Source organism: Sus scrofa, chromosome 13 (assembly GCF_054392235.1).
Source record: "Sus scrofa isolate SSC_HxYL_T2T_F1_AM1 chromosome 13, Sscrofa_HxYL_maternal_Yorkshire_Landrace_v2.0, whole genome shotgun sequence".
NCBI classification, from domain to species: Eukaryota; Metazoa; Chordata; class Mammalia; order Artiodactyla; family Suidae; genus Sus; species Sus scrofa.
The window spans coordinates 72,742,207-72,769,738 of NC_139395.1; the positions used below are offsets into that span (position 1 = coordinate 72,742,207).

A 27,532-nucleotide genomic window follows, 5' to 3' on the forward strand; every position below is an offset into this window, starting at 1 on the left:
CCGCTTCCTCTTCTACAGCACATTTCATCTTCTTAGGAATGATTTAATTCACTTATTTACATATATATTTTCCCCTATCTTTCCCTTCCTCAAAAGAGCATCATAAAGAAGGCAGGGATGTCATAAGTCCTAGTACTGTTCTGGGAATTGTTATGCCCAGGACATAACAATATTTATTGATTTTGAATGAAAGAATCTTATCTTATTCCCCTTAGTCCTCAGAGATAATTTCCATCTTGACTTATCTAAAGCCTGAAAGTTCTCAATTTTTTAGGGTTTACACTTGTTAGAATACTTCACAGTAAAGAACATCAAAGGAAACTAACAAACTTCTAAATGCTTTCATTTTCTCAATTTTAGGGTTTGTAGTTACATTGTTCTAATACACAATACACAGCGGACCCCGCACTCTGCAAGGGGCACAGATATGAAGTTACATGAAAATTAGAAAGACATCATGGGGAGAACTCTGTTCTGGTATTTTCAGCATAATATCAGAGGGTGATTTACATATGCAAAAAGGGCTTATGTTAATATGCATTAATATCAGGTTATTTTCACTCATTTATATTTAATAATGTGAAGGATATTATGTTCGTTATTTTTAACCTTTAAGAAATATCCACATTCCATTTTAGGCAGATTTTTGAGAGTCTTTGCTTCTTTGGCATTGATAATAACCATAATGTGCAATATAAATAAACACATACATACATAATAACACATACACTAAAAAAATAAACACAGAATGTGTACAGAATGGGTAAAAACATCTAAAGAAACTTTTCTTTATCATAGATCTGTGATACACAATCTTTGTCAAACTGTGAGAATTTTTATACAAATGTAATTCTAAGATCAGTCTATCATTAGCATGTCCTCTTAACTAGACTGCCATATCTACATCCCTTTCATGTGGGAAAGTATTACCTGCCAAAAATTATTATTTTACAACCCCAAATTTGAAGCTTTAAGTTGAGATGGAATCATAAACTATGTACTGATTCATTCATTTTCTTAACTATTAAGAGTGTAAGCATCTGGTTATTTGTTAAGATAATTTAACATTTCTGTGTGAGTATGTGTGTCCATGTGTGTGCCTCTGTGTAAGTGTGTTTGTATTTTTTGTCTGTAATATTCATCTGATGGTCCTGCAGAGTCAAATATAATTTTGTTTTTCAAATCAAAATCTGCTTATAGTGACCTTACTGGTAATAGGGTGGTAAGGAGCAAATGAGAAATTTCAGTAAAGCTGATAAAACAATCATCTTTCTTTGAATTTACTTATCAGCCTCAGTCATGCAAGAAATGTTGTTGTTAGATAACATATAAAAAGATAATAGTTACAAGAGTAAAATATTTTGCAGCTTAGTTTTTAGCTGATATGGCTTATCTGTGTTAAGAGGATTCTGAAGTTATCTGCACTCTATGTCGGAAATTTCTATTTCACTAATGCAGCAGGATAAAGCAATTTGCCATTCAAACGTTGGGAATGCAATTAGCGCCAGCCTTACCAGAGCCTCAGAAGATGCCTGGTGTTATTTGAGGACACGTTCCGTAGGCACAAACAGGGAATCAAAAGGCAAGAGAGTTTAAATGTTTTCATTTTGGAGGACTTGGAGTAAAATTACAATGTGTACATAGACTAAGAGGTATATGAAAATCACATAAAAGGGGAAATTATTTGATCTGGCATTTGGAAAATTATTAAAAAGCAAAGTAACAGCAGGCTATAAAAATGATCTTGTTTGCAGGCAACATTTGTTTTTGTTTCCCCACTGGAGAAGTTTTGGATGTTCAATTATAGGCCTCATTGCTTCAGCATTATTTTCAACTGAAATGTCGGAACTTGGAAAAGCATATCTAATGTGCAAATTAAGTTTATTGCTGCTCATTTAGTTGTTTATTCTTTGTGATAGAAGTCTTTATTATACCAGCATAGAGAGTGGCCTATCCATTTTCTTCAGCAGAATGAGGGTATTCACTAATATGTTTCCACATTTACTAAAAGAAATACCAGGATAGGTAGCTAATTGGACTCTTGGTGGCTCTACACAGCAGTTTAAAAGATTTGAGGTGTTGAGCCCAATTGTATACAGAAGCACAGCTTTACTGAGTAAACCAAAAATATAATTTCACAGAAATGACAAGACACAATGGAAGATATCCATCATATTGTAGTGGTTGAAAACACCTCTACAGAGAAGTCGACCAGTAGTGCTAATATCTTTCCACAAATGTTTAATTCTAAACTACAATTTTCCACAAAGAATAAATTAAAATATTTAATAGAAAGAAGGCTTTGACTTGAAAATCATTAAAGGAAGTATTTTTAAGGTGAAAAAATATGTAGTGAACTTTTATACAGTCAAGAAATGAAGTTCTCTTTTCCCCTCCAATACTGAAAGTAATGCTGAGTAAGTTCTTGAGAGGTGAATGCCATAATCTCTTCAAGTATAAAGGAGAAAAAAAAATCAAAAGCATTCATGTAAGCAAATAATAAAATGTCAAAAGTACTTCATAATAATTTAGTTCATAGTCTTTTAAAAATGTAGCACATATTACTCAGATAAAACTTCCAGGTATGTTAAGCAGCTCTTTCCAAAAAAAAAAAAGTATACTGTACAATATACAGTGTAAAGGACAGGTATCCCTGCATTCTAAGTTTGTATTTTTTTTTTTGATTTTTCAAGAAAATTTTCACTGAACCTATCTATAAAGTGTTGAAGTTTTATTTTGTTTTATGCATTCTTAATAAAAATAATGGGTGTATAGCTCATGGTTTATGGCAAAAAAAAAAATGGGCTAGGCAGATGAGTACAAATGAAATGTCACTTCTTAAAATGGTGAAAAGCAGAGTCTGAGATGAGAGTAACTTGTTCTGTTACTAAACAGCATGAGATCCTAAACAGTTTATTTTGATGTTACTGATCTTGTGCTTTTTATTATTACCATTAATTACCCTTTATTAAATACATCCTCTACTCCAGGCACTATAGTAGGTACCTTATGTATACAATTTCATGGAACTCTCAGAAGAACACTTATAAGTAGGTGATCACCATCTTTCTTCTACACAAGAAGTCATTGAGGCACAGACTGCCAAGGCACTTGCTAAGGTCCCTGTGTTAATTAAGTGGTAGAATTATTTTTCCTTCTTTTTCGCCACCTAGTATTTTTATGTGACAATAACTACGTAAGACACTTTTACTTGACATTGTTTAAAGCCCAGACAAAATAAAAATACAGTAACTTGCAGATATTAGTACTTCCTCCTAAATACTTGATTTCATTTATTAAAAAGAGTTCAGTATTTGTTTACTCTCTTTATCATTTGACGTAAATTTTACATATATAAAGAAACACATAAGTCTTGAGTGTACCTATGCTGAATTTTGGCAAATGCATACACCTGTGTAACTTCAAACTCTACCAACATATGGAACACTACCATCATCCTATTGAACTGTCCCTCAGGACCTTCCTTAATAAATCCCTGACCCCACCCCAGTTCTAGAAGCAACTCTTATGATTTTTTTCTGCAGTATATTTCATAGAAATCCAGTCATATAGTACATACTCTTTGGTGTCTGTCTTCCTTAAATCGGCTTAAACCACTAGCTCTCAATCTTTTGTTTTTATTAAACATGAACAAAACTAAACAAAACTCTACCTCAGAGTAGGTTTAGTTTGTGCAATGAAAAAAAAAAAATGAACTATAAGAATTTTGTCTCTAGTGTCCTTCCAAACTTATACACACTTCGGCCCTGAGTATTTGGCTAGGAATTGGAAGTTCAATAATTTTTCTTGATTCCATTCTGAGGCTAAAAGAAATGGTTAGATTCTTCTGTTGATCCGCAATTCTATTTCTAAAGTAGCACAGTGGTCACTCAAGCTCTAGTGGCATTCTTTTTAGGAATAATATGTGTGATTACAACATAAACAACCCTCAGATACAAGTTCTGTCCTCAGTCTGTGGATCTTGAATACTCAAAGAACAGCAAACTCTTTCAAGCCAAAAAAAAAAAAAAAAAAAAGGAATGGGGTAGAGTGGGCATGAGGGGTACAGAGTGGGGAAAAACAGATGAATTGATTAGCTCTTATTCTCCCCTTCTGTGTTTTATTTGCTCATTTTGCCTCCCCTTACACTAATGTAAATGTTCAGAAGAGAACGTTTTCTTTCTATTAGGACCTGTAGCCAGGCAAGATAAAATTTCCTAATTCCATCTCTTATAGAACAGAAAGCTTCAATCTGATGTTTTACCACAACCTAGAATAAAGTTACCATTGGAGGACCAGAGTGAACATTATCTATTTATAGGAAATATAAATATGATCTCATAAATAGTCATTGCCTAGTATGCATTAACTGCCTTGAAACTGAGTAGTTGGCATATTTAATGCATTAAGCAGAATCTATAGTGCATGCTCTTTTGAAATGGATGTCAGGCCCTGTTTTGATTACTTGTTAATATAGAGGATCTGTGTTTACATTTTACATTATTACTTGCTAAGGAATTTTTCAGTGTTACCTTTCATGATACTCAAACTTGTTTTCTCATTTCGACAACTCAAATTCTAGACAATTACTTTCTCTAGTCAGTCCTTCATTTGTTTCTATTACTCTGTGGTTTTTGGTAGTCATTTAATATTTGTTCTAAATCATTTAAATATTGAAGTGGAAGATAAATGGGTAATTGGAACTTCAGGGAAACTAAGATATTGGCATGGTTACTTTGTGCATTGGAATTAAATTATACTCTGCTTGTGGTGGAATATAATATAAATACAAAGTGCTGCACATAGATTTTAATCTATAAAACACATGTCTGAGCAGATCATTTTGCACTGGTGAAGAGGTTATAATACATGCTAGCCTAATGCAAGTACATGTGGAAAGAGGAAAAGTTTATTAACTACAGACTAAAACCTCCTCCACTTCTGGCTTGCTGGAAGTAGAGAATTAAAGATTCCATCACACTGACTTCCTTGTTTTCTCTGCAGGGTTTATTTCAGAGTACTAGCTTTGATTTTTCTTGCTTGCTTTCTCTAGAGTTAGTAATTTTCTTGTTTCTTTGCTTAGTCTTCTATGAACCTGACAACAGCTCATTCCTCAATTCTATCTCAACCAAATTCCTTCCATATATTGGCCCTTATGTGAGGGAGCCTGGTTACCTAAGCACCATGCCCTTCTCTTGACACACTTCTTCATCCATCTTCCAAAGGATTTTTTTAAGAAAGAATTCAAGAGAAATGCATTTTTTTATAGATTTTTTCATGTTTGACAATGTGTTTATTCTATGCTTGCATTTGATTGATGGTTTTGGTGGAAACAGAATTCTGGATTGGAAATCGTGATTCTCCAGAAATTTGGAGTTGTTACACTGCTCTAAAAGCTGACACCATTTTGATTTCTGACCTGTTGTTTGGGACATCTTTTTCTCTCTCTGGAAGTCTGAATAATTTAATAATTTACTCTGTTCCTTTTTCTGAAATCCCTACTACTTAATAGACTTGCTCAACTGATATTGAAGTTTACATGTGTATATATGTACACATCTATGTATCCATGTGTATAATTTATTCTATTTTATATAATTATATATATTTAGATAGATATAATTTATATATATATATATATGTTTATATGTTTTACATATAATTTTCTCTGGATCTCTCTCCTCTTATCCATTGTATAGCTTTTTATGCTGCACCTTCTAGGATATTTTCTCACCTTTATCTTCCAGAATTTTCATAGTATTTGTTTTTGCTACTTTTTAAGAAATTTTTCTAAGTGTGTCTTTTTTTCTGGCTATTCTTTCAAATAATACCTTGCTCTTCTTTCTCTTCCACTGAAAATATTGCTTACAGTTTTTCCCTTTTCTAGTTTACTTTCTTTTGCATGGTTTCTGTTGTTCCAAACTGCTTTGTACTGTTTATTAAGAGGCATACAAAGATACTTTGTGAATCTGTTGTCTGTTCATATTTACGAGTGCGGCACTAAAAATCTTATAGAAAGCTCTGATCAAGTGTGGGGCTTTCTGAACAAATGGACTTCACATTTAGATGATGTGGCCAGAACATATCTTTAGAAAACTCTAAGGTCATTATCTTTAGATCTTTTCTCTTAAGCTTATCAGAACCTCAGGGTAAGTGTGCCTCACCTCCTATCCAGGTTTCCTACCTGGAAAACAAAAGAAGTCCCAGCAGACAGCACCCTCAGAGCTGAAAAAGGTCACACACAACACATGGATCTCAGCACACACTATGTACATGTTTCCCTAATTTCCTTGTATTCAATAGGATTCCCCTGACCCTCGCCTTAGAGGGTGGGGGTGATTCCCCTGACCCTCACCTGGGCTTGGTGACCAGCAGTTCAGGAACCCCCTTTTTCATATCCTCTCAGGAAAATAATTTTTTGATCTGCTTCTAAAGTGGGAAAAACTCTAGAGACCAAATAGCATCCATTCATAAAACCCTAAAGAGGAATTGATGTGCTGAATAAGTTTTCTCCTCAGCTTTGCTACCACTAGCCTATGGCTGAGCTTTATAGTAAGTCCATTAGGAATCATTTGACTTTATTCTAGTTTCTCAAATTTTGTCTCCCTTTTTGATGTCTGTTTTGGTGGATTTATGTCTTAGAAAAACATTTTTTGACATTATTAGATATTTTATAAAGAACTTGAAATAAATAATTATATACTTCAAGTTCTTTATAAAATATCTAATAATGTCAAAAAATGTTTTTCTAAGATATCATTAATAAGACCACAAATAACAAATGCTGGAGGGGTTGTGGAGAATAGGGAACCCTCCTGCACTGTCGGTGGGAATGTAAGCTGGTACAACCATTATGGAGAACAGTATGGAGGTACCTTAGAAATGTATACATAGAACTCCCATATGACCCAGCAATCTCACTCTTGGGCATATATCCAGACAAAACTCTACTTAAAAAAGACACAAGCATCCGCATGTTCATTGTAGCACTATTCACAATAGCCAAGACATGGAAACAACCCAAATGTCCATTGACAGACAATTGGATTAGGAAGATGTGGTATATATACACAATGGAGTACTACTCAGCCATTAAAAAGAGCAAAATAATGCCATTTGCAGCAACACGGATGGAACTAGGGACTCTCATCCTGAGTGAAGTAAGTCAGAAAGAGAAAGACAAATACACATGATATCACTTATATCTGGAATCTAATATAAGGCATAAATGAAACTTTCCACAGAAAAGAAAATCATGGACTTGGAGAATAGTCTCCTGCTTGCCAAGGAAAGCAGTGGGATGGATTGGGAGCTTGGAGTTAATAGATAGAGACTATTGCCTTTGGAATGGATTAGCAATGAGAACCTGCTGTGTAGCACTTGGAACTAGGTCTAGTCACTTATGATGGAGCATGATAATGTGAAAAAAAAAGAATGTATACATGTATGTGTAACTGGGTCACCATGCTATACAGTAGAAAATCGACAGAACACTGTAAACCAGCTATAATGGAAAAAATAAAAATCATTATATAAAAAAAGAAATAAATGCTATGTAGTCAATTATCTTCACCAGGATATGGGACAACCCCCTTTTTTTGTGATACTATTTTTCTCTGCTACTATTTAGATAAACTAAAGGTTTAGCTTTTTTTTTTTTTTTTGCTTAAACAATATTTATCAAGTAATCAGGAAAGCAAAATTTTGGAGATAATGGATCATGAACTCAAATGTTCGATTTGTACACGAGATACGATACCCTCTCATATGGAGGGACATCCCCCCAAATCACTTTTTCTCACTTTGTGTTTTTCATCTCTTTTATCCCTTCTAGCATATTATTTCCATGCCATTTGTCTATCATTACAAAGTTATTTTCGGACCCTATTTCTGCTACATTTACTGTCATATTTACTTTTCTCCTATATATCAAAACTTTTTTATTATTTTAATTATTTGATTTTTAGGGCTGCACCTGCAGCATATGGAGGTTCCCAGGCTAGGGTTCCAATTGGAGCCACAGCTGCAGGTCTAAGCTGCAGCCATAGCAATGAGTGACCCAAACCATGTATGCAGCCTATACCGCAGCTTATAGCAACACTGGATCCTTAATCCCCAAATTTGTCAATTCCTAAGCAATCTGAATTAGAAATACAAGAATCCAAAAAGAAAGCAGAAAATATCTCAGAAAGAAATGTTAGTCTCACAGTTTCAGAAAGAAAAAAGTTGGGCTCAGAATAAACCAAATGGAACAAGGCCTGCTAAACAATTCAATCTTGAATCAAGAAGCCCAAGGGATGATGTCATAGTAATAAAAACAGAGAAAAATTGATGAGGACTTAAAATTACTGACTTCAGACTCAATGTATCAATTACTGACTAGATTCTTTTATTTATTTATTTGCTTTTTAGGGCTGCACCCATGGCAAATGGAAGTTCCCAGGCTCTGGGTTGAATTAGAAGGGCAGCTGCCAAGCCAGCCTATGCCACAGCCACAGCAATGCCAGATCCAAGTTTTGTCTGTGAGCTACACCATAGCTCATGGCAATGCCTGATCTTTAACCCATTGAGCAAGGCCATAGATCAAAACTATATCCTCATGGATCCTAGATGGGTCTGTTACTGCTGAGCCACAATGGGAAGTCTGATTCTTCTCTTTTTTAATTGCCTGCTTTAAAAAGTATATATTGAAATATATATAATGAAATAAAAATATTTATATTTTGAGCCATAATACCTGACTTTTGATTACCAAGAATAGCTAGAACCAGGACCAAATGACCAAAACCATGAGAAAAATGAGACAAAAGAAACAGGTTACATCTGAAAGAAATATGGAAATTATTTCTCAAGGGTTTTAAAATAATTATGATTACTAAGTTTTTTTAAAAGACAAGGTGGAGAATTTCAGAAAAAAAAATGGCAGGTCTTAAAAATCAATTGGACAAGACCTGCTGTACAGCACAGGGAACTCTACCCAATCTTTCCCTATAATCTATAAGAGAAAAGATTCTGAAAAAGAATGGATGTGTATATATATACATATAAAACTGAATCACTTTGTCATACAGCAGAAATTATCATAACACTGTAAATCAAGTATATTTCAATAAAACTTTAAAAATGAAAAAAATTCAACTGGAAGTTCCAGAAGTAAAATATACAAAAGCTAAAATTAAGAAAATAGATTGATTGAACATAAGATTGGATGTGGAAGGGAAGAAAGAAGATATTTGAGTAGCAAATACTCAATATGAAGTGATAATGCAATAGGAGTGACAAAAAAGAACATATGGAATATATTATTTATGGTGAATAACTCTAATATACATGCAATTGTGGTTCCAAAAGGAACAGAGAGGAGAGAAAGAAAATAAGGGATCAGCAGTTTGAAGAAATGTTTGCCATAGATTTTAAAAAGGTGAAAATGACCCCAGCCATTCAGGAAATCATATGATCCTTATTAGGATAAATACAATGTAAACTTTAAATAAGCACACAGTAATAAAACCAAAGGAAAGAAAATAATCCTAAAAAAAAGGATTATTTTCAGAAGAATAACAATGGCACTGGAAGTTGGTTTAACAACAAAATTAAGGGAATTGAGAAGACAATGGAATTACTTTTTTTTTTTTTTAATTTACATCTTTTTAGGGCTGCACATGGAGGTTCCCAGGCTAGGAGTCAAATTGGAGCTATAGCCGCTGGCCTACATCACAGCCACAGCAATGTGGGATCCGAGACACATCTGTGACCTACACCACAGCTCGAGGCAATGCTGGATCCTTAACCCACTGAGTGAGGCCAGGGATCAAACCTGCATCCTCATGGGTCATTAGTCAGGTTCATTTCCACTGAGCCATGACATGAACTCCTGGAATTACTTTTTTAATGGTCTGAAAGATAGTACCAATAAAATTCTATCCCCAGCAAGAATATCCCCTCACATGAAGACAGAATAGAGATACCTTTATACAAATAAAACACTGAGAACCCATCACTGAATCTGCACCGAAAGAAATGCTAATGAAGTTCCTAAAGTTAGAAGGCATATGATCACAGTCTGAAGGACAAAAATGGAAGAAATTAAGAGCAACGGGAAGAGTTAATATGTTAATATGAGGCTAATTTGAGATTTTGAGGAATTAGCAAGAAAACCAAATATTAAATGTTTTTATTTCTAGTCTTCACAAGTTAACTAAGGTGAGAAAAAGGAAAATTCTGTTACCTGTTTTAAGTGCTATTTATACACTAGTTTCATTTATGTCAGTATCTTAGCAACATTTCTGATAATGTCATAAATAAATAAAGGCAGTATCACATGGTGTACAGAGGGAGAATGGTTTGGTGGTTTTTCTTAACATTTGTCAATCTTTTGAGAGGTGTTGATAACTTCAGAACCACCTGAGCAGTTACTATTCTGAACAGTGACACTGAAGTGTTATCACTCATAGATGGAGATTTCAACTGAGTTAAAAGAAACAAACAAAAAGTGACCAAAAATAATATTTTCTGGATTCTTGGAAAGACCAATTAGATAATGCATTGCCATCCCTGGCTTATAAAAATGTAGCTAGGGATCATGATACATAATAGTGTGTTAGGCTACTGATATAGGGAACAAGTTATACCTGTTGTTTAAAAAAAATCATGCTAAACAGTTCTGACTGAAATTCTGACATTAGTTTTCATGTCTCCTGAAGTGCTCATAACTAAAGATGTATTCTGGAAACATTGGCTATTATGACAATGTTAATTTGAGTAAAGCTATTCATCAAAAGCACTATATATTTTAGTAAGCCTTTCCTTATACTTCTTAAGGATAAGATTGTCAGATCAAGCTGTTTTCCTAAGATTTGAATGTCACAGAAATAGAATTAAAATAGTAAATACTAAAATTCTGTAATTTTGTGAACTCTTCAGTATGTATGTCATTCACACTTAGAATAACCTTCAAAAAGTGGTCAGTCCTCATCTCTCTAGAAAGAAATGAAAAAGATGCCTTCATATATAAATATTCACCACTCCCATCAATTCTTTTTTCTTACTGAAAATTACAAAGACCCAGAAAAGTGGAGAAAATAGTATAAGGAACATCCATGTACTCATCAGTTGGATGAACATTCATCAACTCAGACCCAACTTTGTTTTACCTGTACTCTCACCTACTTCCCCAACATCCACCTCAAATATCTATAGGCAAATTACAAACACCATAAGTTCATCTACAGATATTTAAGAAATTTTAAATGACAGTGAAATCTTTCTAACATAACAGTAAACAAGTTTTCTTATCTTAAAAAATTAACAATGACTCCTAAATTTTTCAGAGTTCAAATATACATGATAGTCTCATAAATATGTATTTATATATGTATTATGTATGTTCAATAAACACACACATATGTATATATATTTGTGTGTTAATCCTTTTCAAACATGAAAGTCATATTTCCAAACATGTTTCTCAGAATTCTTTATATTCCAAGATGTATGAAGAGGTGTTATATGAATTAAAAATTTTCCATATCTAGTAAGTGTAGGAAACCCAGAATTAAATAAACTTTAAAAAGTTTCTTCTGGGAGTTCCCATCATGGCTCAGTGGTTAGCAAACCAGACTAGCATCCATGAGGACACATGTTCAATCCCTGGCCTCACTCGGTGGGTCGAGGATCCAACATTGCCATGAGCTGTGGGGTAGGTCACAGATGCAACTCAGATCTGCTGAAGCTCTGGCATAGACTGGTGGCTACAATTCCAATTGGACCCCTAGTCTGGTAACTTCCATGTGCTGTGAGTGTGGCCCTAAAAGACAAAAATACCAAAAAAAAAAAAAAAGTTTCTTCAATACAGGAATTTTCAGAGCTTTTTATTATGCAAAAATATACTATGAAACTCTAAAACTAAATCTGGTATACAGAATTAATTACAGTTGAAGAACCTTGGGAGTCTATCTTTTTTTAATTTTGAAGGGTCAAAAATCAATAGCATTTTACTGGATATGACTTTTTTCCTAGATCCAACGTATTGGTGACTTTCTGACAATATATTTTACATAGCTTGGCTTTTCCTTAAATATAAATTTCAGATTCAAATTTCAAAGCCTAAGGAAATATTTTCTCCAAGTATGGGCATGGACTGACTACATTAGATTCAACTAAAGAAGTAACCTGTTAAAAATTCATATTCTAGGTTCTCCCTACTGACCTGCTAAATCAGTATTTCTGGTGAAAGCAGAGAAATTCACATTGTGAACACATTCTTGAGGAAGTTCATGCTAAATTTTTAAACTATCAGAGAAGAATTTCTAAAAATGCTTAAGGAATAGGCAAGAAAAATATTATTATATGAAATGAAAATGAATCCCTCTACTTTGTTTTAGAGAGTGTTCTGTCAATTCCTACTGTACAGCAAAGTGACCCAGTCATACATATATACATACATTTTTTTCTTACATCATCCTCCATCATATTCCATCACAAGTGATGGATATAGTTCCCTGTGCTATACAGCTGGATCTCATTGCTTATCCACTCCAAATGCAATAGTTTGCATTAACCCCAGACTCCCAGTCCATCCTACTCCCTCCCCCTTGGCAACCACAGATCTGTTCTCTAAGTCCATGAGTTTCTTTCTTGTGGAAAGGTTCGCTTGTGCCAAATATTAGGTTCCAGATATAAGAGATATCATATTTGTTTTTCTCTTTCAGAATTCTCTTAGTATGATATCTCTAGTTCTATCCACATTGCTGCAAATAGCATTATTTTGTTCTTTTTTATGGCAGAGTAGTATTCTATTGTGTATATATACAGCATCTTCTTAATCCATTCATCTGTCAAAGGACATTTAGGTTGTTTCCACATCATGGCTATTGTGAATAGTGGTGCAATGAACATGTGGATGCATATGTCTTTTTAAAAGAAAGTTTTGTCTGGATATATGCCCAAGAGTGGGATTGCTGGCTCATAGGGTAGTTCTATGTATAGTTTTCTGAGGTACCTCCATACTGTTCTCCATAGTGGTTGTACCAATTTACAATCCCACCAACAGTGTAGGAGGGTTCCCTTTTCTCCACCCCCTCCAGCATATGTTATTTGTTGACTTGTCAATGATGGCCATTCTGACAGAGGTGAGGTGATACCTCATAGTAGTTTTAATTTGCATTTTTTTAATAATCAGTGATGTTGAGCATTTTTTCATGTGCTTGTTGGCCATCTGTGTATCTTCTTTGGAGAAATATCTATTCAGGTTTTTTGCTCATTTTTCAATTGTGTTATTGTTTTTTTTTTTTTTTTGCTGTTGAGTTGTATAAGCTCTTTGTACATTTTAGAGATTAATCCCTTGTCAGTTGCATTTGAAACTATTTTCTCTCATTCCATAGGTTGTCTTTTTTTTTTTTTAATGGTTTCCTTTGCTGTGCAAAAGCTTGCCAGTTTAATCTGGTTGCACTGGTATATTTTTGCTTTTATTTCTGTTGCCTAAATAGGATTCAAAGAAAAGGAAATATATTCCATGCTCCTGGGTTGGAAGAATTAATACCACAAAAATGGCCACACTATCCAAAGCAATCTACAGATTCAATGCAATCCCTATCAAATTACCCATGTCATTTTTCACAGAACTACAACAATCCAAAAATTTATATGCAATTACAAAAGACCCAGAATTGCCAAAGCAATCCTGAGGAACAAAAACCAAGTAGGAGTTGTAACTCTCCCAGACATCAGGCAATATTACAAATACTACAGTAATCAAGACAGTGTGGTACTGGTCAGAGGGATCTGACCAGAGGGATCAATGGAACAGAACAGAGAACCCAGAAATAAACCTAGACATCTACAGTTAATTAATCTCTGACAAAAGAGGCAAGAACATAAAATGGGAAAAAGACAGTCTCTTCAGCATGTGGTGTTGGGAAAAGTAGACAGCTGCATGTAAATCAATGAAACACAGCCTCACACCATGCACAAAAATAAACTCAAAATGGCTTATGGACTTAAACATAAACTCCTAGAAGAGTACATAGGCATGACATTCTCTGACATCAACAGTACAAATGTTTTCTTAGGTCAGTCTCCCAAAGCAACAGAAATAAAAACAAAATTAAACCAATGGAACCTCCTTTTTACAGTTGTTTTAATTTAGGCCGTAATGATCTCACTTCATTCATGCATAACAAGCAGTGTTTCAGGGTTAATAATGAGCCTCATGTTCCTGCACCTACTTCACTGGTAAGTATGCAATCCCAGGAAAGGAGTAGGCTAGATGTACACACATACAATCCCCTCCTTTCTTGAGAGTGATATGAATGGCTTGAAAAAAAAAAATCCCTCTGATGTTAAGAGTTTCTCAAGAAAGTAAAGTTTATTCAAAGGAGGAGTCTGAACTTATTACGGAACTCAAGCATAGTCCACATTCTTTCCCTAAAATAGCATCAACAATTATGTACATTTCTGTTGCTCAAGAACCACTCTTCCAGTCTCTGCAAGTGTAATTTTGACTCTGTGGGGTATTCGCACTTCTAGTTCTGAGCTGGAGCTATATGTGGTTGCTGAAGCCAACTCTTTAGGATAGCAATTGGCAGCCTTGTGGCTGTTAGAGAGCCACCTACACAGGATTAGGATAGGTCTACATGTGTTGTGGGGAGAGGATGCAGTAGTTATGAGCATTCTTGTCCATGTACCCCCTCACCCTTACCCTCATAGGAGAGTATTCACAGGAGAAACTATGCTTAGATAATCATGCCTTCCCTGCTTCTGGATAATAAGTCTGCCCACATAGAATTGTCTTCTTTTAAATACAATCCATTTTTTCACACTACAGATACTGGTATGTCTTTTTTTTTTTTTTTTTTTTTTTTTTTTTTTTTTTTTTGCCAATTCTAGGGCTACACCCGAGGCAAATGGAGATTCCCAAGCTAGGGGTCTAATTGGAGCTGTAGTTGCTGATCTACTCCAGAGCCACAGCAACTCAGGATCCGAGCCGCGTCTGTGACCTACACCACAGCTCACGGCAATGCCAGATCCTTAAACCACCAAGCAAGGCCAGGGATTGAACCCACAACCTCGTCGTTGCTAGTCAGATTCGTTAACCACTGAGCCACAACGGGAACTCCTGGTATGTCTTTATACTCTCTGTTTCATACGTTCAAGGCTTTTTATTTTTTATTTTTTGCCATTTTGCAAACATGGCATCCAGGGCAGGTTTCATCAGTGTGTGAACCAGTTACACAGGATCCTGCACTAATAAAGGCTCCATGTTTGGTCTACTGCTCCACTGTAACTGTCTTGAAATTCTTGATCATTTTGTCTCTGGACTTGTGCTCTGTAAGTGAAATCTAATGGGACAATGGAGCATGCACTTGAGCACAGGATATATGCTGGGTGGCGGCACATATAAGTGTTTATGATTCAGCAGCAGCAGCTCATGTACAAACCAACTCAGGTCTGTGCACCAAGCAGGCAGTGTTCATGCATAAGAAGTATGGTGTACATCCACATGCCTCACAGAAGCTGGGGGCACCAAGGCCCAGAGGAGAGGGACACATCAGGACCTGGGACCAGACTGGTGGAGGTGACGATGGTGGCAGATCAGAAACTTTAGGGGATGACAGCAAGGGAACAAAGGACTCAGGAAGCAGTCAGTGTCAGGATCCACTGTTAGAGGTGAGATTGCCATTTATCCCCAATGGCTCTCCAGGCGACATTTGTAGAAATATTAACTCTTCAGCCTGAGCACTATGACAGGAAATGGCAGTGCCCAGCTAGTAAACTTTGTCGCTAAAGTATTAGGAAATAAAAGCCTACATATGGACATTGCAATAAGGCATATCACTCAGTTATTTGAATTTTTGAGAGTTTAGCATGCATGATTTAGAAAATGTGTGCAACCTTGCAAAACTAATATCCAGAAGCTTGGAAATATAAATTAATTAAATTTAAAGATTATTTTACCCAATGGGAAAATATTATTTTTATACAATGCTCCAGGTGGACTAATTATTAATTAGTATATCCTTATACTCATTAATATACTGAAGAAACAGCAATATAATGAGTAAACAGGCATTTTAGATTATACACAAACCATTAAGCCACTTTTAGTTTCTTGTACAGGATATGCCTGAAGAATGTAACACTTCCATTGTTCAAATTTATATCTAAAATTCAATACACAAAATAGATATTATAAAGAGTTAAATCTTTTTAGAAAAAAATGTTCCTTGAGAACCATCAGCTATTTATGTTCTAAAATATATAATTCAAAATAATTTATCAGAAATTTATTACAATGTCATACCTATAAAATACTCTCAACAGTTCCATAATAGTTGTATCAACAGAAAGATCTTTGAAAAAAAAATTATCAAAAAGCATTTGTGGGAGTTCCCATCATGGCGCAGCAGAAACAAATCCGACTAGGAACCAAGAGGTTGCAGGTTTAATCCCTGGCCTTGCTCAGTGGGTTAAGGATTCAGCGTTGCCCCAAGCTGTGGTGTAGGTTGCAGACGTGGCTCTGCTCAGATCTGGCATTGCTGTGGCTCTGGTGTAGGCTGGCAGCAACATCTCTGATTCGACCCCTAGCCTGGGAACCTCCATATGCCACAGATGTGGCTCTAAAAAGACAAAAGACAAAAAAAAAAAACCATTTTTTTACATCTGCCATGAGCAATTAATGTGAATTATATTCCTTGAAAACAAAGTTGTTAAAAACATAAGTCCTGACAACCTAATAAATTCACAGAAAAGTGAGAAAAAATTATGATCAATCATGATAAAACTTTAATAAAGTACTATTTAATGTATTATATAAAATTGAACTAAAAATATTTTTTTGCAATTTGCACATTTATGCTGTTACTCATGTATTGCTAACACCCTGTTACATAGAAGAGGTAATATATTAGTTTTTAAAGCAAAGTGCTTTATATTTAGTAACTTTAATAGAAGTGTTTCCCCTATTTTTCAAACAAGACACACCACATTTTTATTTCATACTCCAACCTGCAAATTATGTAGGTGACCCTAAAAACATCTAAAGCTTATATTTTGTCTATGTCTATCACCAAGCTTCATATTCCCCAATTTCATTTCCATGTTACTCTCTAATACTAGACTTTCCAAGAAAATGCCTGCCTTTCATCTACCAGCCATATTTCTTCACTCAGATTCTTTGTAAATGCTCTTGCCTGCACAATAAATATAGTTACTTCTCCTTGTCTATTACATTTGCTTAGCTAACTCCTATTTGCCTTTTACTCTGTTATAACTTTCTCAATAAACTGATCCCTCAGGATTCACCATTTTATTACAATCATTTACTTCTACTATATGGTGCTTAGTACAGTTATCCTATATATTTCTGAGCATGATTTGATGAACATCAGCCTCCCTTTTTAGACATAATCTCTGTGATGGCAAGCACTATATAATTTTATTAGGCACTATTTTTTTTTCCTTCTCCTTCTACTGTATTTCCAATATCTATTAGATAGCTGGAATTTGATACAGATTTGATAAATATTAGTTAATAATGAGTTAACTAGTGAGAATATGTAAATGTTATAAACAATACATTTTTTTAAATAAAGTTTTAGACATTTTTTTACTATACTACCAACAAAATATGTCTATAGGGAATTATTAGTCTAATTTTGCTAATTTGTGGTGTTATAAATGAAAGGAATGGCTATCATTTTTAATGTTTGAAAAAAAATTTTTTTTGTCTCTTTAGGCTGCAACCGTGGCATATGGAGGTTCCCAGGCTAGGAATCAAATCCAAGCTGTAGCTGCCAGCCTACACCACAACCACAGCAATGCCAGATCTGAGCCTCTTCTGTGACCTAGACTACAGCTCACAGCAATGCTGCATCCATAACCCACTGAGTGAGGTCAGGGATTGAACTCGAGACCTCATGGATACTAGTCAGATTCACTTCCTCTGAGCCACTAAGGGAACTCCTGAAAATTATTTTTATTGCATGATTAAAATTTTAAATCAGAGCAGTTTTACTCTACCAACGCATTCAATTAGCCAACTCACCCTCCCATAAGTACAAACAAGATATTAGTGATATATTTTTTCCAAAGAAACCAGAAGAAAGAAAATGTTCTCTAGTCCTCAAAAAATGTTATTGAAACCCTGGTTAATATTTACCTTTTCTTTGCGGGAGACATGTAAAGAAGGCTTGGAATAAAAAATGGACTAAGCTAGAGTTCCCATTGTGGCTCAGCAGGTTAAAAACTCCACATAGTCTCTGTAAGGATGCTGGTTCAATCTGTGGCCTCACTCAGTGGGTTAAGGACCCAGCAATGCTGGATCTGCTGAGACAGGTCACAGATGCAGCTGGGATCCTGCATTGCTGTGGCTGTGGTGTAGGCCTACAGCAGCAGCTCCAATTCGACCCCTAGCCTGGGAATCCCTAGCTTCAGCTCCAATTTGACTCTTAGCCTGGAAACTTCCCTATGCTGCAGGGAAGTAAAAAGAACTAGGCAGTAAAACGAAAAAAAAGGACTTAGTTCACAAAATTATACTTCAAATTTTCTCCTAGAAATAGAGCAAAAAGTGTATGCATCTAATATAAGGGAAAGAATATCTTTAAAATATGAAAATATAAAACATATCTGATGTAAATGGAGTTAGATTTTCTCCATTATATTCAGAAATACATGTGCTTTTATTTCTCCATGACTCTTTTATCAACATGTACCTTAAATCCCAAGATTATGAATTCTTACTTTTCACTCCCAAAGCTTTATTAAAGAAACCATCACAGCTTTCAAATGTTGTGTAATACTTAAACATTCTATTGATACAATGCAGTGTCATATCCATTCATATGAACATATAAATTCATTATCAGTGTCACTTTGATTTCTTGAGCAGCACAAAAATGCCAGAAGGAAGGTAAAGCTTTCAGTCCATCTCCTAGAAGGTTAAACTTTAAGTGTGATCTTTCTTTAGAGAGATTTTCCAGGGTCCTGATTTCACTATTTTGAAACTTCTTTTTCTTTTTTCTTTCTTTTATAACTGCTTCTGTGGCTTACGGAAGTTCCCAGGCTAGGGGTAGAATCAGAGCTGCAGCTGAGGCCTACACAACGGCCACAGCAACACTGCATCCCAGCCACATCTGCAACCCACACTGCAGCTTGAGGCAATGCAGGACCCTTAACCCACTGGGCAGGGCCAGAGATCGAACCCACATCCTCATGAACACTATGTTGGGTTCTTAACCCAGTGAGCCACAATGGGAACTACTGAAACTTCCTCATGTATGATTTTTTTCACCATAATTTGCCCAAATCTCTAATTCTTAAATGTTAATCCCTTAAAACATAATTTATTTTGGCAAAAGAGTGCAAATCTAAATCCAAATATATGTCTTTTTTTTTCTTTTTTTTCTTTCTTTTTTGGAGGTTAATGAATTGCAATTTCGGTCAATTCTTAGACCGCTAAAGTCAAAACTATGTAATTTGTCATAAAAATGTTATCAAAATGACATCATTATGAGTCTCTTTTAAGAATGGAAAAATAGCACTCATCAGTCCAGCTGGAACACTGTTTGGAATTATCCTTTGAAAATGGTCAATGAAATGATGGGAATTGCAGAGCAAGTGTTGACATTATGACATATTTCTAGAGGGAAGTTTTGTTTTTGTTTTTTGTTTTTGTCTTCTCTAGGGCTGCACTCGTGGCATATGGAGGTTCCCAGGCTAGTGGTCTAATCGGAGCCACATCTGCAACCTACACCACAGCCCACGGCAACACCGGATCCTTGACCCACTGAGCGAGGCCAGGGATTGAACCCACAAGCTCATGGTTCCTAGTCGGATTTGTTAACCACTGAGCCAAGATGGGAACTCCGAGGGAAGTTTTTTTTAATGATAGATGCATAATTCTACAACTCCAAAATCTAGATGAAAATCAGAAAAGTTACCTCTTTCCTATTGCTATTGTACCTTTATCTAAAGTAGAAAATTATTATCACAACTATGTCAGAAATGAATAAAGAAGTTTTATTCACACTTACAAATATAAAATTATGATTATAAATCTCAATGTAAGATAAACTATTGTAGTTATGATTTTAAGGACATAATTTGTCTCAAAGTATATGAAGTTATCATAGAATATGTAGAGCTGTAACCAGTGAGTGGATGGTAATGTTGTAGAAGGAATTTCAGAATAAAAAAGTTATAAAAATGGTGTGGGTGCATTCTCTAGGTATGGAAATCTGTGTTTTGAGGTCCGCAGCTCTCTGTTAACTATTTATATTTGTTTCTATCATAAGTATAAAAACAAGAGTGTCTTGAATATTCTGACAAGTATTAGGTTATACTGATTAATGCAGAAATATTTGAAAAGTGGGAATATAATTTTTCATATTGGAGAAATTCATGTTGTATTTGCACAAATTCAAACAACGGCAAAAGCATTCAAAGTATGTATTTTATAGTCATATCTTAACATTGTGATAAGCTTTTATAATGATACTATTTTTTCTCAACAGAGAGGACTGTTATTACGGTTCCACCTTCCAAAATGGATGTTACAGTTGGCGAGAGTATAGTGCTACCATGCCAGGTGTCCCATGACCCCTCCATTGAAGTTGTATTTGTATGGTCTTTCAATGGAGATGTCATAGACTTAAAAAAAGGAGTGGCTCATTTTGAGAGGATTGGAGGAGTAAGTTGCTGAAATATTTAAGTACTTAATAAAGTGAATCAAGTCTTTTACATGAATCAACATCTTTCATAATTATTTTCCCCATACTTATTTGCATGGATAATCACTGCCTGTTTATGAAGCTGCATCTGTTTTTGTTTTCCTTTATTTTATGTCTTTCATAGAAATGCTTGTTTTCTAAATACAATTAGAATAAAGAGGATAATAAAAGGGATCAAATATGAGAAACTATCATGATACTAGCATATCTCCTAATTTCAGAGCTGTCTCATATTTAGTATTTATCCAGCTATAAAGAAAAAAAAATGAGGCCTGCTTGGTGTGAGGATGCTTTCATCCCTTTCTCCCTTTTTATCTGCAGGAATCTGTTGGGGATTTGATGATAAGGAATATTCAGTTAAATCATTCAGGAAAATATCTATGCACAGTAAAAACAACTCTAGAAAGTTTATCTGCAGTAGCTGATATCATTGTGAGAGGTAAGCATACATGGTGAAACTGTGAATGCACAACTGAAATGTTAATATGTGCATAGTAGATCTCTGAGTAACCACATTTTGGTAAAGAAGTGAGATGAAGAGTACAGATTTTTTATTTTCTAAACTCCAAGACTCCAGGTTATGGGTATAGATATGGATATTAACTTGAGTAGGTTTCGTCTCTTTGTAAGGAATGGTCAGCCTTAGCAAACAGTGTCAATCTCTAAAACTTGGACATGCTTTCTATTCATAATAAACCATTCCTGTCAGAGCGAGGTCAACATCACATGTTCCTGCAGATCTCCATATCAGCTACATTTATTTGAATTAGCTTTTGAGAGAGGAGTGAATGAGAGTGGTTCTCAATTTTTGAGATTAGCTCCCTATCGGATGATATTCAACCATCCCATGATGGGCATTTTCTAATCTTCAAAGGAAGCATTTCTAAATTAATCTCTCACCATGTAAGCTGAATTAATAGGGCTTTATCTCAAATAATGTGCTAAAATACATTTATGTTCAATATATTATTTTCTAAGCATAACAGATAGACTATCCCTGTCCCAAATCTATGAATTTAATAATTTACAACACAGTCATCATAAAACATATTTTTCAAGGTCCCCCAGGTCCCCCAGAGGATGTAAGAGTGGAGCACATTTCCAGTACTACTTCTCAACTAAGCTGGAGGCCAGGCTCAGATAATAATAGCCCCATTCAAATATTTAGTATTCAGGCTCGGACACCATTTTCTGTGGGTTGGCAGGCTGTTTCAACAGGTAAGTGACACAACTGTTTTTGAATAAATTTCTACAACAGTATATTTGTTTGAATAATTGATCATTTTTAATTAGTGCCAATGTAGGTGCCTGAAGCATCCCCTTCTTTTCAGTGCCAGAAATTCTCAATGGTCTGACATACAATGCAACAGTGGTTGGTTTGAATCCTTGGGTGGAATATGAATTTCGTGTTGTGGCTGGGAACAGCATTGGGATTGGAGAACCAAGTAAACCATCAGAATTATTAAGGACCAAAGCATCAGGTAAGAAATCATATCTTCTAAAAACACAGAAGATCTTTTATGGTATAGTTCTTAAAGAAAATAAGTGAGAATTCTTGTATGTTCAGTCCAAAATCAGGGGCAGTAAACCAGTGGCTCTTACTTTTTCATTTTTATGTGCACAGAGCAAGGTGTATTTTCTCCCGAAAAGTGAATTCAAAAAGAAATGACCATAATTAAGCAGATACATCAAAAATAACAGTTTTTTTTATAAAGTTCCTCTTATCTCATCTATTTTCTAGCCAAAATCCAATAGAGAATCTGTAGATTTGTAGATACAAATTGTTACTGCTTTTTTCATTAAATGCTGTAGCCAAGAATTAATTGAGACTGTTGGTGCAATCAGTCACACATTTTCATCTATTTCTCAACTCTGACCCAGCTGCAGCTTCATTGAGTAATAGTATAAATCTTTCCCCATGCAAATGAGGTGAATTTTAAACTCATTCAACAGAAGCACTAATTGAGTATCAATTAGTTGACTGAAAAGCAGAATAAAGTGGAACCTGCCTCAGAAATCACAGCTTTTTAAGCCCTTTTCAATTGATCCTCTTTGTTCCACTCTTAAACTTTCACATCCAAGGTGATATCTGATCTGCTCAATGCATATAGCCAGCAAAGTTCACATTCTTAATCAGTCACCTATGAAGTATCACTACTGTTGCTGACTTAGTTTAACAAGCACAAACTACTTCAATGACCTGAATACTGTCAGATGTCAATAAATCCTTTTTTATATGAAAGGTAATGCTACTAAGTTTATTTTAACAGTGGGGCTGGAAATCAACCTATTTGATAGCGATATCTTAAAATTAAATCTTTCTAAAAGTTGAGAGCTGAGAGAAGAGTCTTTACTTTGATAGAGGAGGAAAAGAAAGATCAGGATGTTAGTTGACTGTTTCAGATAAAGTCAGGATTTGAACACAGACATCCAGATGTATGTACCAGCACCAGCCATAACAGAGGGACTTAACATACATGAGATAAAGATTGGCATGCAGAAATTTATAAATGTAAAAATTCCCAGGCCCTACCATAGACCAAACTGGATAAGAATCTACAACTGTGGTCCATGACTCTGGACATTAGCTTTTGTTTCAGATTGCTTGTTTGCAGCTGGATTTGCATTACAGTAGCTTTGGGCAGGGTTGATACTAACTCTAAAGTTTTTACAATTAAGTTTTTATGTCACATTCTGGTGTTATTATTTAAAAGAACAGTGAGATTATTATACCACTATATCATTTATAAAATTAATTATGTATGAAATGGGAATAAATAAAATATAGAGTCTATATTTATCTGAATTGTATCCATGGTGGGAAAATTTTTGAAATGAGCAATTAAACATTACATACTTTAATTCAAAAAGATCAAATATGAATAATTTTATATAATTCAAAATTTAAAAAAGTATACTCTGCAGATTTAACCATTATCAGAGATTTAGCATACTTTTGCTATTATTTCAGGAAAAAGGATGCTTTTTAACACTTGCACGTGTATAAAGTAAAACTTCATTCTGATTATACACTATAATACCCTACACATGTTCACAATTGTCAATGATTTTACAACTTACTTTCAACTATTTATTGTTCATTCTACTAGTCCTCACAAATATATAGTTGAAGGACATATTGTTTCCTAATTTGTAACAATGATCAGTGTCCGTAATGTTCTACCACTGAGCCTTAAGTTCCTAGAGTTAAATCCAAGAAATCACTCAGTCACATCCTTGATCAGAGAACATCTTCATACTTTGATTGTGAAAAATTGGAGGAATACTGTTCTGTACTAAGAGATTTGAGATTCAAAGGCAGAATTATAAAATAAGAATTTTTTAATTTATAAATCTTTAAGGATTTGTTTTTAAATGTTAAAATATCCTGATGACTAACAAAAAGAAAAATTATTTTAGTTTGTTTATTGAAAAATTAATTAATAGACTGCCTCAGTAACTTGTTTACAGCACAACTGTATAATTAGGCACTAAATCAGCAGTGTCGCTGTTACCATCTGAATGGAACATCATTTTGCCAATTAGTAGATGATGCATAATAATGTCAAATACATGATGTTACTCGATTTTTAATTAATTTTGGAGCCAGGGTGCTCATGTATCAAACACAACTGTGTCCTCTCTCTTAGAAATCTGGATATGTGTAAACATAATTTATGTTCATTAAAAATGCAAGACTCTCTCATAAATGTGCCTGCGTGAGATTTTGAAAGGTGAAATCCAAAAACAAAAGTCTTCCCGATTAAGAGGTACTTTAATAACTGCCATCCTGCGTTTCTCTCCATTGCTTTCAGTACCTGTCGTGGCACCAACAAACATCAATGGAGGTGGAGGAAGTCGGTCTGAACTCGTCATTACGTGGGAGGTAATTTTTTATCTGAGTTATTTCGAAGGAAAAAGATTTATCTGGCCAAGAAGAATAAAGAAAAGCCAAAAGATATATTTGATTGCTATTGAGTATATAAAAATACATGGTATGAGAGAGTCCTCATGATGCATTATTTAGAGAAAGTATTGGAAATATTTTTTATTTCTACTAAAGTTAGAGAGTGTGACTTAACACAATACTCTTCCAAAAATAAGAAAAACAGCTTCCCAGTGTCTATCAAATGTGGCTCAGTAGCATTTTTGCTATTAGTTGAAGAACTAGACATTATTTGATCTATTAGCTCTAGAACTAATGATGAGTTTCACTCAGCAGAGAGCAGGTAGAAAATAATTATTTCCCTATCAGTGCTCTTTAAATCCTTCCAGTTTGTTCTTTCCTGCATTTAGATGAAAGCTTAGGCAGATGGCATAGCTTTTGTAGTCATTATTATCATGTAGGTTCATTTTTGTATTTTTAAAATTTTTTGACCTGGTTTATTTTCATAAACTTTAAACTTTTAACCAATCTAAAGTTTCTTGTCTTCAGTTGCTTAGGCCTGCCTCAGGTGAGGAATTCTATAGTGTGAAAGAAATACACAATCAGATTTCCACCTTTTCTCCATTCTGCTACTCAATTTCTCCTTTCCCAAACTAGTTCCTTCAGAGTTGTAGTGAATTGGGATTGGGAGCAGAGAAAAGGGACAGAACAGGTCCTGGTTGCTGGCCCATGTGTAGTTTGACTTCGGTATATTTTAGGAGTGGTAAATGACCAAGTGCTGTTATATCAAAGAACAGTTTTTGATTTGTGTTTTGGTGGTGAGGGGAGGGGGGACTGTCCAGGGAGGTGCCCCTTTGCAGACTTCTAGCTGTCATTGCTTGGTGAAGACTCAACTGGATGCTGGAAAGTCTCTTCAGTTCCTAGGGTCTGGTGATCCATGTCCAGCCTCTTCTGGTAGAGTTTATCTATCTCTTCTAGATGCTCTTTGTGGATACAGTTCCTTTCAAAGCTGCTTAAGGATGGCTCTCTTGCATAGATTCCACATTTGCATTCAGGAAGCACATGCCTCTGCTCCATGGCCCATGGAAGGGCAGGACATGCTCACTTACCCTCTCTTCACTCTGCCACCATACACTATTCAGGTCCCTTTCCCCTTCAAGAATTCATTAGTTAAAAGAATCTCCACCCCCTCCATTCCAGAGAGCACATACCTTGTGTTTCTTTCTGAAGCCTCTTTAGTTGGTTAGGCAAGAGGTAAAAAGTAACCACTTTACTTCCCCTTGGTGGAGGGTTAGGGATGCATAGCTGCCTCTACAACCATCTCAAAAGAAATACATTCCTACTACTCTCTCCCTAAACAAGGTGACACTCCCTTTCTGTACATTTCTCTTGGGTTATAGGCTACATTTTGCCATGTAGCCCTACAGAGAAATGGTTTGATGTCTCCCTTTGGAGACATGGGAGGCATGATGCTCCATAGCTTTGTCATCAGCTTTGAGCCTCAGCTGTAACTGAAAAGAGCCTTGCCCAATTTCATTGCTTTGTTTACATGATTTTGACACTGTGGTGATAATTTTCGTACAGCTAAAACATACACTTCCTTGGACAAGTTAATATCACACCTAAGAACATGATGGTCATGGATACTTTACTTAAAAATCATGATGTCTAATACATTAGAGTGGCTCTCATGGGGACGTTGGGGTGATTGCATCCCTCAGGAGATATTTTATAATGTTTGAAGGCATGTCTGGTTGTTTATACATAAGGGAAGAGGTGCTCTGGGTAGAGGCCAGGATGATTCTAAGCATCCTACAATGCACAGGATAGCCTCTCTTGACAAGGTATCTGCTCCCAAATGCCAACAGTGCTAAGGTTGAGGTTGAGAAACCTGTTGTAAAATAATACTAATTCATTGCATTCATAAATGATTTTACAGTAGTATAAGACTTTATATACATACATATATATATATATATATATATATATATATAGAGAGAGAGAGAGAGAGAGAGAGAGAGAGAGAGTCTGTTGTATTCCCCACAAAATTCCGTTGCAGATAGAAATGGAGTAATATTATTACACCCTTTTCATATGAGAGAAAACTGAGACAAAGAGATGTTTTCTTAGGTTGTAAATGACAGAGCTAGAAACCAGGTGTAACTGCTATTAAAACCATCATTTCTTCTGGATGCCTAGTTTCACACGTGTTATGGGCCTAGCACAAGTGCCTGTTAGATAAACAGATGTTCATAGAGAGAGATCGAGCCCTTGGAGACCTGGAGAGGGAGCTCATCTTTGGGACACTTACAGGGTTTTAGGTGCTATGTTGGACATTTCGTATCTTCGCTTCTCATTTCAAAGCTAGCAGATGGGTAAAGCCACGTTCAAAAAAGTTAACAGGCTTAGAAATATGAGATACATGGCCAGAGAAGCATCTGACCACAGAACTCTTACTTGACACTTTTACTTTGTCCTAAATTAGACTTCCAATTGTCCCTGTGCAAAGCCATGGTGCAGGGAGGGCTAGAGTTCTTCTGTGTCTACCAAATGCATTTCACACAAAACACTGACTCTCAAGTAGTCTAAAAGAGGATTGTTTTTGTGGGAAAGTGAGTAGGTTATTTAGGTTTCAATATTGTTTAAAAATCATATAAGCATTTCATAATTCGCCCGACTTCACATCTTATTCTTTCTCCTTCGTGATCAGAAATTAAAAGGTTTTTACTCAGTCTATATTGGAGGAGAAAGAGAAATCATATGTTTACTATTCTTAAATAGACATGATATGAATAACCAAAAAATACATCATTCTATGATTTATAATGTTTTTTATCTCTAAAGCCTGGTACTGGAAATAATCAGCTATGGGCCAAATCTGGCCTGCTCACCGTTTTCATAAACAAATTCCCCTATCACC

At 35.2% G+C, this 27,532-nt stretch overlaps 1 protein-coding gene across 1 annotated transcript in view; it reads left to right on the forward strand.

The window, feature by feature from the left end:
• Window positions 1–27,532, forward strand: part of CNTN6 (contactin 6) — a 295,431-nt gene that overhangs the window by 250,105 nt on the left and 17,794 nt on the right. Inside the window, 5 exon segments of the mRNA XM_084989161.1 lie at window positions 20,511–20,686; window positions 21,048–21,165; window positions 21,786–21,944; window positions 22,058–22,207; window positions 24,542–24,612. Of these exon segments, the coding sequence (XP_084845287.1) occupies window positions 20,511–20,686; window positions 21,048–21,165; window positions 21,786–21,944; window positions 22,058–22,207; window positions 24,542–24,612 (674 nt within the window).